Source organism: Gopherus evgoodei, unplaced genomic scaffold, assembly GCF_007399415.2.
Source record: "Gopherus evgoodei ecotype Sinaloan lineage unplaced genomic scaffold, rGopEvg1_v1.p scaffold_118_arrow_ctg1, whole genome shotgun sequence".
Classification (NCBI taxonomy): domain Eukaryota; kingdom Metazoa; phylum Chordata; order Testudines; family Testudinidae; genus Gopherus; species Gopherus evgoodei.
Window position 1 is genome coordinate 105,545 of NW_022059781.1, and position 17,571 is coordinate 123,115.

Consider the following 17,571-nt stretch of genomic DNA (forward strand, 5'->3'; position numbering starts at 1 on the left):
GATCTAGCCCCTGAGCTCTGTTGCTCTGAATCCTTGCGGATCTGCCCTCCTGAGCTTGGTAACCTGCTCCAGGGCCCCGGGGACACCAAAACATGAAAGGACACAAATGAGAGCTGGGCAGACCAGGGGATTTGGCCCCAGCATGTTAGCTCCCCATGCTGCTTCATGGCTTAGTGTTTCTGACATACAGAACCTGCCATGGGTCAAAGGAGGGGAGATGCCCCAGGCTAATGTTGGAGCTCAGGGCAGGAGGATGGAGCAAGAGGCTAATGGGAACCTCAAGGCTAGGGATTAACAGCCATATTACATCCCTATTCCCAGTCTGGCCTTGCCCTCCTCTGAAAGAATACAGCTCTGTTGTGAGCGGACTCAACTGCTGGATCCCACATATTCTTCACTCAGCTGAGTCTGAGCAGAGCTGTGTCACTGTTCCTGCCTCTGGGTTTATAAGGCACACTCCCAGGTGTGGATTCCATGGCTGCTACCTTTCCTTGGGATGTGGGAATCTGCAGCCCAATCACCCTAGCCACCAAAACCAGCACCTCAGCCTTCTCCAGCCCTCAACTGCTTGTAGACATTCCCTCAGAATCCACCTTGCTGTGGGTGCTCAGGGCAGATGACTAACCCCTTAGGGACAATAAGGTAGGTGAGCAAAAAACACAGGCTCAGCAAAGTGATTTCTTAATCACAGACACTTTACTCTTAAAGCAGCGGAGTGTTACAGATCTGTGCAAACCACCGTCCTGAGCTCTGCCCTCTTGTCTGATCTCACTCCTGCGAGACTGAGTTCTGGTCAGTGACCCAGACAAGGCCGAGTCCCTACTGCCTTCTTCCCTTCAATCCTGTCTTGTGGAGTATGGCAGGGCAGCCCGCCCTTCTCCAGGAGCATTCCCCTTAAACCTAGTCTCTGACCCTTCTGGACCATGTGTCCAGTCTAGGATATTCCAACCCCATGCCCTGTGAGGCCCAGTGAAGAAAACCATTGCTCCTGAACTGGGCCAGTCTTTGAATCATCCAAAGTTGATGGGCCTTGATGGTCCAGTCATTGATGGTCCTTTCCCTGGCAGGGCAGTGTCTGGAATAGACTGGCTGTGTCGAAGTCAGGCAAGCTTTTCTACACGGTGCACAGAATGAGAGAGAGGCACATAAACAGAAATCAAAGCCAAATGCAGTTCCCCATTTGATACAGACATAACTCTCTTCTCTTGCAGTCACTGGCTAGGTCAGTAATCTGGAGGCTACCAACCCCAGCACCATGGCATGCATGGGCAGGATGGGGAAAGCTCATTGTGGGAGCCATGGTCATATAACTCTAGTGGTTTTGCCCAGGCTCCCTGGTCCACCACCCTCATTCAAACCAGGCCCAGTGTGAGCTCCCCCTCCTGCCAGAGCAGCTCAGCCACTCCATTCCCAACCCCTTCATTGTGCTGTGAGGCACATCCCAGGCCTAGGGACTCAGATTCCCCTGTGAGCCACAGCACAAGGTTGGGGATAGGGGTAGAGGCTGGTGTGAATGTGCTGTACACTAGAGAGTGTGGGTCTTTGCCCACCCTTCTAATGGCTGGTGCACAAAGCAGGTGGCAGAGTGACATGTTCAGAGCAAGCGGCAGAGGTCAGTTTTGTGGAGCTGAAGTCCCTGGGTCACTTCCACCGTAACCCATGTGGGGGTGGGGTTGTCAGCCCCTCTGCAATCCCCTTAGTCTGCTTGACTTCTCCAAGTCTTCTGGCTTCAGCAGCCTCACCCATTCTTGTCCCTGGTTTCCTGCTGTGGGTGTGTTTCTTATTGGGCTTGTTTTATTTGCCCTCTTCTTCCCACCAGTTCCCTGCCGTGGTTCATGCCCTTTGCCACTGGCATCACTGGCTTGAGTGGGAATCTGTTTCCTTGAATAACACCTTGAGCCTTCTCACTCAGCCAAAGAGGGAAAGCCATTCCCTTGTTTTTAAGTGTATGCACCTCCCTGGGTCTCCCTGCATGGGCTGTGCACACACATCTCTTCACCGCAGCCTCTGCTATTGGTGGTTAAGAACATAAGAACAGCCATGCTGCGTCAGACCATTGGTCCATCTAACCCCATATCCTGTCTTGTGACAGTGGCTGGTGCCAGATGCTTCAGAGGGAATTAATATAACAGGGCAATTTATCAAGGGCCATCCTCTCTCATCCAGTCCCAGCTTCTGGTAGTCAGAGGTTTAGGGACACCCAGAGCATGGGGTTGTATCCCTGATTATCTTGGCTCACAGCCATTGATGGACCTGTCCTCCAGGAACTTATCTAGTTCTTTTTTCAACCCAGTTATACTTTTGGCCTTCACAACATACCCTGGCAATGAGTTCCACAGGTTGTCTGTGTATTGTGTGAAGAAATACTTCCTTTTGTTTGTTTTTAAATCTGTTGCCTATTTAATTTCATTGGGTGACCCCTAGTTCTTGTGTCACGGGAATGAGTAAATAAGATTTCCTTATTCACTTTCTCCATACCATTCATGATTTTATAGACCTATATCATATCCCACCTTAGTTGTCTCTTTTCTAAGCTGAACAATCCCAATCTTTTTACTTTCTCTTCATATGGAAACTGATCCATACCCCTGATCTTTTTTTTTTTAGTCCTTTTCTATACTTTTTGCAATTCTAATATATCTTTTGAGAAAGGGGACCAGAATTGCACACAGCATTCAAAGTGTGGCTGTACTGTGGATTTATTTAGTGGCATTATGACATTTTCTGTCTTATTATCTATCCCTTTACTAATGGTTCCTAACATTCTGTAGCCTCTGGGTTGGGTTCAAGGATTTTAATTTCTTCCTTGTTGACTAGCTCAGGAACACTCCGTGTGGATGTGAATGAGATTAGCTTGTTCCAGAGCAGGGTGCTGCTCTAGCAGGGGGTCCATACAGACCAAGCATTTCTGACCCAAGTAGCTTCAGTTTTCTGCATGTTTTCTTTTGTCCCTGCTGGGGGGAGATTGAGCTGAATCTGGCCATCTCAGCAAAGTGATGGCTGGGGAGGAGATAGGGTTGTAACTACTAATGTCTGAAGGTTGCCAGTGCCAAGGACTAGGGCGAAGGGAACATGTAGGGCAGTGGTTATCAAACTTTTGTACTAACCCTAAATTTAAAAACACTTTTTAATATATTTAACACCATTATAAATGCTGGAGGCAAAATGGGGTTTGGGGTGGAAGATAACGGCTCACAACCCCCCTATGTAATAACCTCACAACCCCTTGAGGGGTCCCGACCCCCAGTTAGAACCCCTGACGTAGGGGGATCCAAATGGAGAGAGCTGAGAGTCACTGGCCCAGGAGCTCTGAAACAATCCCCTGTCTCTGACAGACTGGTGGGATCCCTTCCCTGAGGGGAGGGCTGGGGGAAGCTCAATCTTGCCTTGGGACCCAAGGATGGTTCAGAAACTCTAGCATGGAGGGGATCATACAGGGAGAGTTCTGTGGAGAGGGGCATGAACCAATTAGCGCAGGGTTCTTGTGTGTAGCAGTTGTACAAACCCAAATATCTATATTGTATAAAATTTTGCTATGGAATCTAAGCAGATTTGCAAGAGTTTCATTTTGACCTTCTCAGGGCTGCCACAGATGGGAAAAGGGCCAAACCCCATCCCTGATACCCACTTCATCCTTGGGCACCTGCCCTGTATTCCTCTGCCCCCTCCATGGGTGCCTCCCCCCATACACGCCCTGCCCTCTTATCCCATACACCCCCTGCCCTGTCTCACCCCCATACACTCCTGTCCTCATATACCCCCAGCCCCCTCTTACCCCTATACACCCCTGCCTCCCATACGCCCCATGCCCCCGCCCTCTTACCCCATACACCCTCTGCCCTGTCTTACCCCTATACGCCCCTGCCTCCCATACGCCCCTTGCCCCCGCCCTCTTACCCCATACACCCTCTGCCCCGTCTTACCCCTATACACTCCTACCCCCATACACCCCCGCCCCGTCTTACCTCCATATGCCCCTTGCCCCCGCCCTCTTACCCCATACACCCTCTGCCCCGTCTTACCCCTATACACTCCTACCCCCATACACCCCCGCCCCGTCTTACCTCCATACACCCCTGCCTCCCATACACCCCCTGCCCCCTGCCCTCTTATCCCATACACCCCTGCCCCCTTTTGCCCTCATACACCGACTGCCCCATCTCACCGCCATACACCCCTGCCTCCCATACGCCCCCTGCCCCCCTTACTGCGCCCTCTTACCCCATACACCCCTGCCCCGTCTTACCCCTATACACTCCTGCCCCCATATACCCCCAGCCCCCACTTACCCCCATACACCCCCTGCCCCGTCTTACCCCCATACACCCCCTGCCTCTCATATGCCCCCTGCCCCCCCTTACCCCCACCCTCTTACCCGATACACTCTCTGCCCTGTCTTACCCCATACACTCCTGCCCCCATATACCCCCTGCCCCGTCTTACCCCCATACACCCCTACCCTCTTATCCCATAAACCCCTGCCCCCTTTTGCCCCCATACACCGACTGCCCCGTCTCACCGCCATACACCCCTGCCTCCCATACGCCCCTTACCGCGCCCTCTTACCCCATACACCCCTGCCCCGTCTTACCCCCATACACCCCTGCCCTCTTATCCCATACACCCCTGCCCCCTTTTGCCCCCATACACCGACTGCCCCATCTCACCGCCATACACCCCTGTCTCCCATACGCCCCCTGCCCCCCTTACCGCGCCCTCTTACCCCATACACCCCTGCCCCATCTTACCCCTATACACTCCTGCCCCCATATACCCCAGCCCCCTCTTACCCCCATACACCCCCTGCCCCGTCTTACCCCCATACTCTCCTGCCCCCCATACACCCCTGCCCCCGTCTTAGCCCCATACATCCCTGCCTCCCATACGCCCCCTGCCCCGTCTTACCCCCATACTCTCCTGCCCCCCATACACCCCTGTAATAGCGAGGACTCTGGCCGCGATCTTTGCCCCCCTGTGGGAACCCATCGACGGGATCCCGGGGCTGAATCGTGGCCTCGCCCCCGCTGGACACGGGGCTTTCGGGCCAATCGCAGCGCCGCTTCGGATCCTCCCGCCAATCAGAAGAGCACGGGGGGCGTGTCTCAGCGCTCGTCCAATCCTCGTGCAGGGAGGCTGGCTCAGCCGATCAGAAGGCTGGCTCAGGAAGCTGTTGCCATGGCAACAGTTTGACTCAACCCCGGGGCCCGGTGGAAGCGAAGAAAGGGGAGGGGGATCCTCGTAACCCCGGTAACCACCCCCCCGTGCCCGTGACCCCGGTAACCGCCCTTCCGCGCCCATCACTCCGTGACCCCGGTAACCGCCCCCGTCCTGCCCGTGACCCTGGTAACCACCCGCAAGAGCCCATCACCCCGGTAACCGTCCCCGCGCCATGCCCGTGACCCCGGTAACCGCCCCCGTCCTGCCCGTGACCCTGGTAACCACCCGCAAGAGCCCATCGCCCGGTGACCCCGGTAACCGCCCCCGTCCTGCCCGTGACCCCGGTAACCACCCCCTCCGAGCCCATCACCCCGGTAACCGTCCCCGCGCCATGCCCGTGACCCCGGAAACCGCCCCTGCCCTGCCCGTCACCCCGTGACCCCGGTAACCGCCCCCTGCCCTGCCCGTGACCCCGGTAACCGCCCCCTGCCCTGCCCGTGACCCCGGTAACCACCCCCTCCGAGCCCATCACCCCGGTAACCGTCCCCGCGCCATGCCCGTGACCCCGGAAACTGCCCCCGCCCTGCCCGTCACCCCGTGACCCCGGTAACTGCCCCCCGCCCCATGCCTGTCACCCCGTGACCCCAGTAACCACCCCCGCCCTGCCCGTCACCTCGTGACCCCGGTAACCGCCCCCCCATGCCCGTCACTCCGTGACCACCGGTAACCGCCCCCTGCCCTGCCCGTGACCCCGGTAACCACCCCCTCCGAGCCCATCACCCCGGTAACCGTCCCCGCGCCATGCCTGTGACCCCGGAAACCGCCCCCGCCCTGCCCGTCACCCCGTGACCCCGGTAACTGCCCCCCGCCCCATGCCTGTCACCCCGTGACCCCAGTAACCACCCCCGCCCTGCCCGTCACCTCGTGACCCCGGTAACCACCCCCCCATGCCCGTCACTCCGTGACCACCGGTAACCGCCCCCTGCCCTGCCCGTGACCCCGGTAACCACCCCCTCCGAGCCCATCACCCCGGTAACCGTCCCCGCGCCATGCCCGTGACCCCGGAAACCGCCCCCGCCCTGCCCGTCACCCCGTGACCCCGGTAACCGCCCCCAGCCCCATGCCTGTCACCCCGTGACCCCAGTAACCACCCCCGCCCTGCCCGTCACCTCGTGACCCCGGTAACCGCCCCCCCCATGCCCGTCACTCCGTGACCACCGGTAACCGCCCCCTGCCCTGCCCGTGACCCCGGTAACCACCCCCTCCGAGCCCAACACCCCGGTAACCGTCGCCGCGCCATGCCCGTGACCCCGGAAACCGCCCCCGCCCTGCCCGTCACCCCGTGACCCCGGTAACCGCCCCCCGCCCCATGCCTGTCACCCCGTGACCCCAGTAACCACCCCCGCCCTGCCCGTCACCTCGTGACCCCGGTAACCGCCCCCCCCATGCCCGTCACTCCGTGACCACCGGTAACTGCCCCCTGCCCTGCCCGTGACCCCGGTAACCACCCCCTCCGAGCCCATCACCCCAGTAACCGTCCCCGCGCCATGCCCGTGACCCCGGAAACCACCCCCGCCCTGCCTGTCACCCCGTGACCCCGGTAACCGCCCCCCGCCCCATGCCTGTCACCCCGTGACCCCAGTAACCACCCCCGCCCTGCCCGTCACCTCGTGACCCCGGTAACCGCCCCCCCATGCCCGTGACCCCGGTAACCACCCCCTCCGAGCCCATCACCCCGGTAACCGTCCCCGCGCCATGCCCGTGATCCCGGAAACCGCCCCCCGCCCTGCCCGTCACCTCGTGACCCCGGTAACCGCCCCCCCCATGCCCGTCACTCCGTGACCACCGGTAACCGCCCCCTGCCCTGCCCGTGACCCCGGTAACCACCCCCTCCGAGCCCATCACCCCGGTAACCGTCCCCGCGCCATGCCCGTGACCCCGGAAACCGCCCCCGCCCTGCCCGTCACCCCGTGACCCCGGTAACCGCCCCCCCGCCCCATGCCTGTCACCCCGTGACTCCAGTAACCACCCCCGCCCTGCCCGTCACCTCGTGACCCCGGTAACCACCCCCCCATGCCCGTCACTCCGTGACCACCGGTAACCGCCCCCTGCCCTGCCCGTGACCCCGGTAACCACCCCCTCCGAGCCCATCACCCCAGTAACCGTCCCCGCGCCATGCCCGTGACCCCGGAAACCGCCCCCGCCCTGCCCGTCACCCCGTGACGCCGGTAACCGCCCCCCGCCCCATGCCTGTGACCCCGTGACCCCAGTAACCACTCCCGCCCTGCCCGTCACCTCGTGACCCCCGGTAACCGCCCCCCCATGCCCGTCACTCCGTGACCACCGGTAACCGTCCCCGCGCCATGCCCGTGACCCCGGAAACCGCCCCCGCCCTGCCCGTCACCTCTTGACCCCGGTAACCGCCCCCCCATGCCCGTCACTCCGTGACCACCGGTAACCGCCCCCTGCCCTGCCCGTGACCCCGGTAACCACCCCCTCCGAGCCCATCACCCCGATAACCGTCCCCGCGCCATGCCCGTGACCCCGGAAACCGCCCCCCGAGCCCGTCACTCCGTGACCCCGGTAACCACCCCCCGCCCTGCCGGTCACCCTGTCACCCCGGTAACCGCCCCCGCCCTGCCCGTCGTCCCGTGACCCCGGTAACCGCCCTCCCGCGCCCATCACTCCGTGACCCCGGTAACCGCCCCCCCATGCCCGTCACTCCGTGACCCCGGTAACCGCCCCCCGAGCCCGTCACTCCATGACCCCGGTAACCGCCCCCCCATGCCCGTCACTCCGTGACCACCGGTAACCGCCCCCTGCCCTGCCCGTGACCCCGGTAACCACCCCCTCCGAGCCCATCACCCCGGTAACCGTCCCCGCGCCATGCCCGTGACCCCGGTAACCGCCCCCCGAGCCCGTCACTCCGTGACCCCGGTAACCACCCCCCGCCCTGCCGGTCACCCTGTCACCCCGGTAACCGCCCCTGCCCTGCCCGTCGCCCCGTGACCCCGGTAACCGCCCTCCCGCGCCCATCACTCCGTGACCCCGGTAACCGCCCCCCCCATGCCCGTCACTCCGTGACCCCGGTAACCGCCCCCCCGAGCCCGTCACTCCGTCACCCCGGTAACCGCGCCCCCATGCCCGTCACTCCGTGACCACCGGTAACCGCCCCCTGCCCTGCCCGTGACCCCGGTAACCACCCCCTCCGAGCCCATCACCCCGGTAACCGTCCCCGCGCCATGCCCGTGACCCCGGAAACCGCCCCCGCCCTGCCCGTCACCCCCGTGACCCCGGTAACCGCCCCCTGCCCCATGCCTGTCACCCCGTGACTCCAGTAACCACCCCCGCCCTGCCCGTCACCTCGTGACTCCGGTAACCACCCCCGCATGCCCGTCACTCCGTGACCACCGGTAACCGCCCCCTGCCCTGCCCGTGACCCCGGTAACCACCCCCTCCGAGCCCATCACCCCGGTAACCGTCCCCGCGCCATGCCGGTGACCCCGGAAACCGCCCCCGCCCTGCCCGTCACCCCGTGACCCCGGTAACCGCCCCCCGCCCCATGCCTGTGACCCCGTGACCCCAGTAACCACTCCCGCCCTGCCCGTCACCTCGTGACCCCGGTAACCGCCCCCCCATGCCCGTCACTCCGTGACCACCGGTAACCGTCCCCGCGCCATGCCCGTGACCCCGGAAACCGCCCCCGCCCTGCCCGTCACCTCTTGACCCCGGTAACCGCCCCCCCCATGCCCGTCACTCCGTGACCACCGGTAACCGCCCCCCTGCCCTGCCCGTGACCCCGGTAACCACCCCCTCCGAGCCCATCACCCCGGTAACCGTCCCCGCGCCATGCCCGTGACCCCGGTAACCGCCCCCCGAGCCCGTCACTCCGTGACCCCGGTAACCGCCCCCCCGAGCCCGTCACTCCGTGACCCCGGTAACCGCCCCCCCATGCCCGTCACTCCGTGACCACCGGTAACCGCCCCCTGCCCTGCCCGTGACCCCGGTAACCACCCCCTCCGAGCCCATCACCCCGGTAACCGTCCCCGCGCCATGCCCGTGACCCCGGTAACCGCCCCCCGAGCCCATCACTCCGTGACCCCGGTAACCACCCCCCGCCCTGCCGGTCACCCTGTCACCCCGGTAACCGCCCCTGCCCTGCCCGTCGCCCCGTGACCCCGGTAACCGCCCTCCCGCGCCCATCACTCCGTGACCCCGGTAACCGCCCCCCCATGCCCGTCACTCCGTGACCCCGGTAACCGCCCCCCCGAGCCCGTCACTCCGTCACCCCGGTAACCGCGCCCCCATGCCCGTCACTCCGTGACCACCGGTAACCGCCCCCTGCCCTGCCCGTGACCCCGGTAACCACCCCCTCCGAGCCCATCACCCCGGTAACCGTCCCCGCGCCATGCCCGTGACCCCGGAAACCGCCCCCGCCCTGCCCGTCACCCCGTGACCCCGGTAACCGCCCCCTGCCCCATGCCTGTCACCCCGTGACTCCAGTAACCACCCCCGCCCTGCCCGTCACCTCGTGACCCCGGTAACCACCCCCGCATGCCCGTCACTCCGTGACCACCGGTAACCGCCCCCTGCCCTGCCCGTGACCCCGGTAACCACCCCCTCCGAGCCCATCACCCCGGTAACCGTCCCCGCGCCATGCCCGTGACCCCGGAAACCGCCCCCGCCCTGCCCGTCACCCCGTGACCCCGGTAACCGCCCCCCGCCCCATGCCTGTGACCCCGTGACCCCAGTAACCACTCCCGCCCTGCCCGTCACCTCGTGACCCCCGGTAACCGCCCCCCCATGCCCGTCACTCCGTGACCACCGGTAACCGTCCCCGCGCCATGCCCGTGACCCCGGAAACCGCCCCCGCCCTGCCCGTCACCTCTTGACCCCGGTAACCGCCCCCCCATGCCCGTCACTCCGTGACCACCGGTAACCGCCCCCTGCCCTGCCCGTGACCCCGGTAACCACCCCCTCCGAGCCCATCACCCCGGTAACCGTCCCCGCGCCATGCCCGTGACCCCGGAAACCGCCCCCCGAGCCCGTCACTCTGTGACCCCGGTAACCACCCCCCGCCCTGCCGGTCACCCTGTCACCCCGGTAACCGCCCCCGCCCTGCCCGTCGTCCCGTGACCCCGGTAACCGCCCTCCCGCGCCCATCACTCCGTGACCCTGGTAACCCCCCCCCCCCTGCCCGTCACTCCGTGACCCCGGTAACCGCCCCCCCGAGCCCGTCACTCCATGACCCCGGTAACCGCCCCCCCATGCCCGTCACTCCGTGACCACCGGTAACCGCCCCCTGCCCTGCCCGTGACCCCGGTAACCACCCCCTCCGAGCCCATCACCCCGGTAACCGTCCCCGCGCCATGCCCGTGACCCCGGTAACCGCCCCCCGAGCCCGTCACTCCGTGACACCGGTAACCACCCCCCGCCCTGCCGGTCACCCTGTCACCCCGGTAACCGCCCCCGCCCTGCCCGTCGCCCCGTGACCCCGGTAACCGCCCTCCCGCGCCTATCACTCCGTGACCCCGGTAACCGGCCCCCCATGCCCGTCACTCCGTGACCCCGGTAACCGCCCCCCCGAGCCCGTCACTCCGTGACCCCGGTAACCGCCCCCCCCATGCCCGTCACTCCGTGACCACCGGTAACCGCCCCCTGCCCTGCCCGTGACCCCGGTAACCACCCCCTCCGAGCCCATCACCCCGGTAACCGTCCCCGCGCCATGCCCGTGACCCCGGTAACCGCCCCCCGAGCCCGTCACTCCGTGACCCCGGTAACCACCCCCCCGCCCTGCCGGTCACCCTGTCACCCCGGTAACCGCCCCTGCCCTGCCCGTCGCCCCGTGACCCCGGTAACCGCCCTCCCGCGCCCATCACTCCGTGACCCCGGTAACCGCCCCCCCCATGCCCGTCACTCCGTGACCCCGGTAACCGCCCCCCCGAGCCCGTCACTCCGTCACCCCGGTAACCGCGCCCCCATGCCCGTCACTCCGTGACCACCGGTAACCGCCCCCTGCCCTGCCCGTGACCCCGGTAACCACCCCCTCCGAGCCCATCACCCCGGTAACCGTCCCCGCCCCATGCCCGTGACCCCGGAAACCGCCCCCCCCCCTGCCCGTCACCCCGTGACCCCGGTAACCGCCCCCCGCCCCATGCCTGTCACCCCGTGACTCCAGTAACCACCCCCGCCCTGCCCGTCACCTCGTGACCCCGGTAACCACCCCCCATGCCCGTCACTCCGTGACCACCGGTAACCGCCCCCTGCCCTGCCCGTGACCCCGGTAACCACCCCCTCCGAGCCCATCACCCCGGTAACCGTCCCCGCGCCATGCCCGTGACCCCGGAAACCGCCCCCGCCCTGCCCGTCACCCCGTGACCCCGGTAACCGCCCCCCGCCCCATGCCTGTGACCCCGTGACCCCAGTAACCACTCCCGCCCTGCCCGTCACCTCGTGACCCCCGGTAACCGCCCCCCCATGCCCGTCACTCCGTGACCACCGGTAACCGTCCCCGCGCCATGCCCGTGACCCCGGAAACCGCCCCCGCCCTGCCCGTCACCTCTTGACCCCGGTAACCGCCCCCCCATGCCCGTCACTCCGTGACCACCGGTAACCGCCCCCTGCCCTGCCCGTGACCCCGGTAACCACCCCCTCCGAGCCCATCACCCCGGTAACCGTCCCTGCGCCATGCCCGTGACCCCGGAAACCGCCCCCCGAGCCCGTCACTCCGTGACCCCGGTAACCACCCCCCGCCCTGCCGGTCACCCTGTCACCCCGGTAACCGCCCCCGCCCTGCCCGTCGTCCCGTGACCCCGGTAACCGCCCTCCCGCGCCCATCACTCCGTGACCCCGGTAACCGCCCCCCCCATGCCCGTCACTCCGTGACCCCGGTAACCGCCCCCCCCGAGCCCGTCACTCCGTGACCCCGGTAACCGCCCCCCCATGCCCGTCACTCCGTGACCACCGGTAACCGCCCCCTGCCCTGCCCGTGACCCCGGTAACCACCCCCTCCGAGCCCATCACCCCGGTAACCGTCCCCGCGCCATGCCCGTGACCCCGGTAACCGCCCCCCGAGCCCGTCACTCCGTGACACCGGTAACCACCCCCCGCCCTGCCGGTCACCCTGTCACCCCGGTAACCGCCCCCGCCCTGCCCGTCGCCCCGTGACCCCGGTAACCGCCCTCCCGCGCCTATCACTCCGTGACCCCGGTAACCGCCCCCCCCATGCCCGTCACTCCGTGACCCCGGTAACCGCCCCCCCGAGCCCGTCACTCCGTGACCCTGGTACCCGCCCCCCCATGCCCGTCACTCCGTGACCACCGGTAACCGCCCCCTGCCCTGCCCGTGACCCCGGTAACCACCCCCTCCGAGCCCATCACCCCGGTAACCATCCCCGCACCATGCCCGTGACCCCGGTAACCGCCCCCCGAGCCCGTCACTCCGTGACCCCGGTAACCACCCCCCGCCCTGCCGGTCACCCTGTCACCACGGTAACCGCTCCTGCCCTGCCCGTCGCCCCGTGACCCCGGTAACCGCCCTCCCGCGCCCATCACTCCGTGACCCCGGTAACCGCCCCCCCCGAGCCCGTCACTCCGTGACCCCGGTAACCGCGCCCCCATGCCCGTCACTCCGTGACCACCGGTAACCGCCCCCTCATGCCCGTCACTCCGTGACCACCGGTAACCGCCCCCTGCCCTGCCCGTGACCCCGGTAACCACCCCCTCCGAGCCCATCACCCCGGTAACCGTCCCCGCGCCATGCCCGTGACCCCAGTAACCACCCCCCCGAGCCCGTCACTCCGTGACCCCGGTAACCGCCCCCCCGATCCCGTCACTCCGTGACCCCGGTAACCGCGCCCCCATGCCCGTCACTCCGTGACCACCGGTAACCGCCCCCTGCCCTGCCCGTGACCCCGGTAACCACCCCCTCCGAGCCCATCACCCCGGTAACCGTCCCCGCGCCATGCCCGTGACCCCGGTAACCGCCCCCCCGAGCCCGTCACTCCGTGACCCCAGTAACCGCCCCCCGCCCCATGCCTGTCACCCTGTGACCCCAGTAACCACCCCCCGCCCTGCCGGTCACCCTGTCACCCCGGTAACCGCCCCCTACCCATGCCCGTCACCCCGTGATCCCCGTAACCACACCCCCGAGCCCGTCGCCCCGTGACCCCGGTAACTACCCCCCCCCCGAGCCCGTCACTCCGTGACCCCGGTAACCACGCCCCCAAGCCCGTCACCCCGTGACCTCGGTAACCACCCCCCCCGTGCCCATCACCCCATGACCCCAGTAACCATCCCCTGCCCCATGCCCGTCACCCCGGTAATCGCCCCCGCCCTGCCCGTCACCCTGTGACCCTGGTAACCGCCCCCCGCCCCAGGCCTGTCACCCCGTGACCCCGGAAACCTCCCCTGCCCTGCCCGTCACCTCGTGACACTGGTAACCGCCCCCCCGTGCCCGTCTTTCCGTGACCCCAGTAATCGCCCCCTGCCCCATGCCTATCACCCCGTGACCCCGGTAACCGCCCCCTGCCCTGCCCGTCACCCCGTGATCCCCGTAACCACACCCCCGAGCCCGTCGCCCCATGACCCCGGTAACCGCCCTCCCGTGCCCATCACTCCGTGACCCCGGTAACCGCCCCCTGCCCTGCCCGTGACCTCGGTAACCACCCCCCCCGAGCCCATCGCCCCATGACCCCGGTAACCACCCCCCCGAAGCCCGTCACCCCGGTAACCGCCCCCCCCGTGCCCATCACCCCATGACCCCAGTAACCATCCCCTGCCCCATGCCCGTCACCCCGGTAATCGCCCCCGCCCTGCCCGTCACCCCGTGACCCTGGTAACCGCCCCCCACCCCAGGCCTGTCACCCCGTGACCCCGGAAACCGCCCCCGCCCTGCCCGTCACCCCGTGACCCCGGTAACCGCCCCCCACCCCATGCCCATCACCCCGTGACCCCAGTAACCGCCCCCGCCCTGCCCGTCACCTTGTGACCCTGGTAACCGCCCCCCGTGCCCGTCATCCCGTGACCCCAGTAACCGCCCCCTGCCCCATGCCTATCACCCCGTGACCCCGGTAACCGCCCCCCCATGCCTGTCACTCTGTGACCCTGGTAACCGCCCCCTGCCCCATGCCTGTCACCCCTTGACCCCGGTAACCGCTCCCCGCCCTGCCGGTCACCCCGTCACCCTGGTAACCGCCCCCACCCTGCCCGTCACCCTGTGACCCCGGTAACCGCCCCCTACCCCATGACAACCGGTAACCGCCCCCGCCCTGCCTATCACCTCGTGACCCTGGTAACCACCCCCCTGTGCCTGTCACCCTGTGACCCTGGTGACCGCCCCCCGCCCCATGCCCCTCACCCTGTGACCCCGGTAACTGCCCCCGCCCTGCCCGTCACCCCGTGACCCCAGTAACCAACCCCCGCCCCATGCCCGTCACCCCATGACCCTGGTAACCACTCACCCCCCACTCTGCCTGTCGCTGTATTATCCCGATAACGGCCCCCCTGCGCTGCCCATCGCTGTGTGATCCCGCTAACTGCTCCGTGTGGGGGCAGAGTCACCATGGCACGGCGGCGGCTGGTGCGGGCACTGCTAGAGTCGCGCAGCACGGAGAGGGAGGAGGCGGCCCAGGGCCCCGCACAGCTCTGCATCAGGTACCAGGTGCCACTCAGCAGCGACCCACATGGGATCTACAGCCTCCGCTTCGCTCCAGCTGGAGGGTGCCTGGCAGCCGGGTTTGGCAACGGGGCCGTGCAGGTACTGGGGGGAGAAGGGGACTATGGGGCGGTACCAGGGGGAGGGGAGTTGGAGGATAAAAAGGCCAAGTGGGTACCAGGAAGGAGATTGAGGGTAACGGAGGGGAAGCAGGAGTTGGAGGGTAACAGGGCCACTTGGGGTTGGAGGGTAATGGGGGGATGGGAGGTTGAGGGGTAACAGGGCTGTGCAGGTACGGGGAGGTTATAGGGTACCGGGGGAGGGGAGGTTGAAGGGTAACAGGGCTGCATGGGTACTGGGAGGGGGTTGGAAGGTAGTGGGGGGGAAGGGAATTTGGACCACGTGGGTACTGGGATGGAGTTGGAGGGGGTACCAGAGATGAGTGTAACACCGTTCCCATCACATCATCCATCCCATTCTCCATTTTCCCCGTCGCACTCAGATTGTGAACGTGGCCACAGCCTCCCTGCACTTGTCCCTTTTCCGAGGACACCGTACGCGCCACGCGATCACTGCCTTGGCCTACCACCCAGGGAGACCCAGCCTGCTCCTGGCTGTGGGGGCTGACGGCATCATCTCTCTCTACAGCATGGACTCAGAGACACCGCTGGCAACAATGACAGGTATCTGGAGACATTCCATAGGGAACCTTGTCACCATGTGCCTGGGGGTGGGTCTTTCCCTCTTCTCCCCAAGGAAAGGGCCAGGAGCCCTGGCCCTGTGGTGTAGGGGTCGGTGAGCTGGAGGAATCCCTTCCTCACCTTTGTCCTTGTTGCTGGGGTAACAGCCCTTGCTGGTTGCTCTCCCTGTGTCTGTCCCACCCCAGAGAAGGAGAATGAGATCAATGCCATGGATTTCTGCATGGACGGCAGCACCTACGCCACAGCTGGCAAGGACCGACATATTCGGCTCTATGACAGCCACACCAACCAGGTGAGTCGAGAGGGGCATGCCAGAGGAGTGTGCAGGCAGCACATATGAGGGGAGGGGTGGTATCTAGGGAAGGGCTCTATCTGGACTGTGGGTGGGCAGCAAGGATGGTGTGTTCTGTCTTGGGGAAGAGCCAGGCCTGGAGTTGGAGTGTACGTGTGTTGCCCCTGCTCCCAGCTGTGTCCCCCAGTCACCCCATGACCCAGATTCTGCTTCCCTTCCCCACAGCTGTCCCACATTCTGCAGGCTCCTGACTTCATGACTGGTGATGTGACACCAAGCAGTGGGCACTCTCGCCGCATCTTTGCCCTCCGCTTTCACCCTGAAGATCGCCATATGTTCCTGACAGCTGGCTGGGATGACTGTGTGAAGGTCAGGCCCTGCATTATGGGTGGGTACGGATGGAGGGGTAGCAGGAGAAAAGGGGAGCGGGGCCTGTGTCTGTGGCCTCTCGCTAATGGGGAGGGGTTCTGGATGCTACCATTGTTACCTGTCTCTTATCTGTGTCTAGATCTGGGACAAGCGGATGGCAAAGGAGGCTCAGAGAGTGATCAATGGGCCTCACATCTGTGGCCCAGGCCTTGACATCCAGGTGAGATGTGGGAGCTGACAGGGGGACAGAGGGCATGAGTTACATTGTGTGGGCATGCAAAGTCTTGGCCAGGGCTGGTCTGTGCTGACTGTGAACCAATAGCTCTGGGACCAGGGTCACCTGCTCTCCAATACCCCATCCCCACTGGAGAAGTAACCTTTACCCATGTAGGGTAACTATGCTCTGGTACCAGCTCCTGCGTGCCCCGGGGGAGAGATAATGCCCTATATCTGAGTCTGACTCCTTTCACCCCAGGGTAACTGCGTGCTCACTGGCTCCTGGGTGCCCCACAATGCACTTCAGCTCTGGGATCTACGGACATCCCAACTGCAGAAGAACCTCCTCTTTCCTGGAGGCCCCACACAGGGCCAGTTCCTCTACGCAGCCCGGTTCTGTGACCAGGACATAGTGGTGGCTGGGGGCAGCGGCACCAGTGGAGCCAGCGCCATCCACACTGGCACTAACCAGGTGAGAAGGTGGACTAACCCTGCTTGGGAGTAAAGGGGGAGTAGGCATTCCCCACTTGGGGGGATGACAGTGAGAGCTAGTGGAACTGGGTTACACCTTGAGGGTAGGGGAGCAGTGTGAGCCAGGGAACAGGGTGGGGGATGTTTGGGGGCCTTGGGTGGTATGAGCCAGGGGAGCAGGGCAGGGGAGGGGGTGGTTGGAGGGGTGGGGTGATGTGATATGATGTGAGCAAGGACAGTAGGGAGGTTGGGGCGGTGAGCAAGAATGGAGGGGTGGGGTGGAGGGAGGCCAGGGATTGAGTGGTGTGAGCCAGGGCAGCAGGGTGCTTAGTCCTGCGTGAAATGCTTTTTGTCTCCAGGTGCTCGGCGAGATCCTGCTGCCCAACAAACCAGTGCAGGCTGTGGCAGTAGCACCTGGTGGGCGGGTGGTGGCTGTGGCTGGCGTGGGAGGGAATCTCCACATCGCGGACCTGCACTGAGCCCCAGCAGAGATAGGGTGAGAAGTGGACAAACCTGGGAGTCACAATCCCCCCCCATCTACAGTTCCTCTGATCTATGGCTCTCCCACATGATTCTGCCCCATCAGGACTATGGCCCTCTGTGATGTCTGGGAACACAGGACCCCCAGGCTCCCCTTCCCAGCTTCCCTGCACCCCTCTGTGAGACCTGGAGTATCCAGACCCCTGGGCACCTGCTGGCATCTAATAAACT

The 17,571-nt window shown here is 65.1% G+C and overlaps 1 protein-coding gene across 5 annotated transcripts; it reads left to right on the plus strand.

Annotated features, from left to right (window-relative positions):
- The first annotated feature begins 554 nt into the window (after nt 1-554).
- Nucleotides 555-17,565, plus strand: LOC115639760. 5 transcript variants are annotated; one of them, XM_030542713.1, is made up of 9 exons: nt 555-642; nt 14,712-14,913; nt 15,314-15,494; nt 15,659-15,804; nt 16,030-16,173; nt 16,313-16,393; nt 16,649-16,861; nt 17,220-17,356; nt 17,447-17,565. In XM_030542713.1, exons 1-8 carry the CDS (start codon nt 617-619, stop codon nt 17,337-17,339), a joined length of 1,113 nt encoding a protein of 370 aa, XP_030398573.1. In that variant the 5' UTR covers nt 555-616; the 3' UTR covers nt 17,340-17,356; nt 17,447-17,565. The 5 variants fall into 5 exon arrangements, with proteins under 5 accessions (XP_030398573.1, XP_030398572.1, XP_030398577.1 ...); XM_030542712.1 differs by having other exon boundaries at nt 17,220-17,565; XM_030542717.1 differs by having other exon boundaries at nt 15,698-15,804; nt 17,220-17,565.
- Nucleotides 17,566-17,571: the final 6 nt, after the last annotated feature.

Coding starts and splice junctions, on each gene's coding strand:
- LOC115639760 (XM_030542712.1), top strand. CDS start 617: ATGACTAACCCCTTAGGGACAATAAG. Junction 643..14,711: donor AACCCCTTAGGGACAATAAG/GTAGGTGAGCAA, acceptor GTGTGGGGGCAG/AGTCACCATGGCACGGCGGC. Junction 16,394..16,648: donor GCCCAGGCCTTGACATCCAG/GTGAGATGTGGG, acceptor CTTTCACCCCAG/GGTAACTGCGTGCTCACTGG.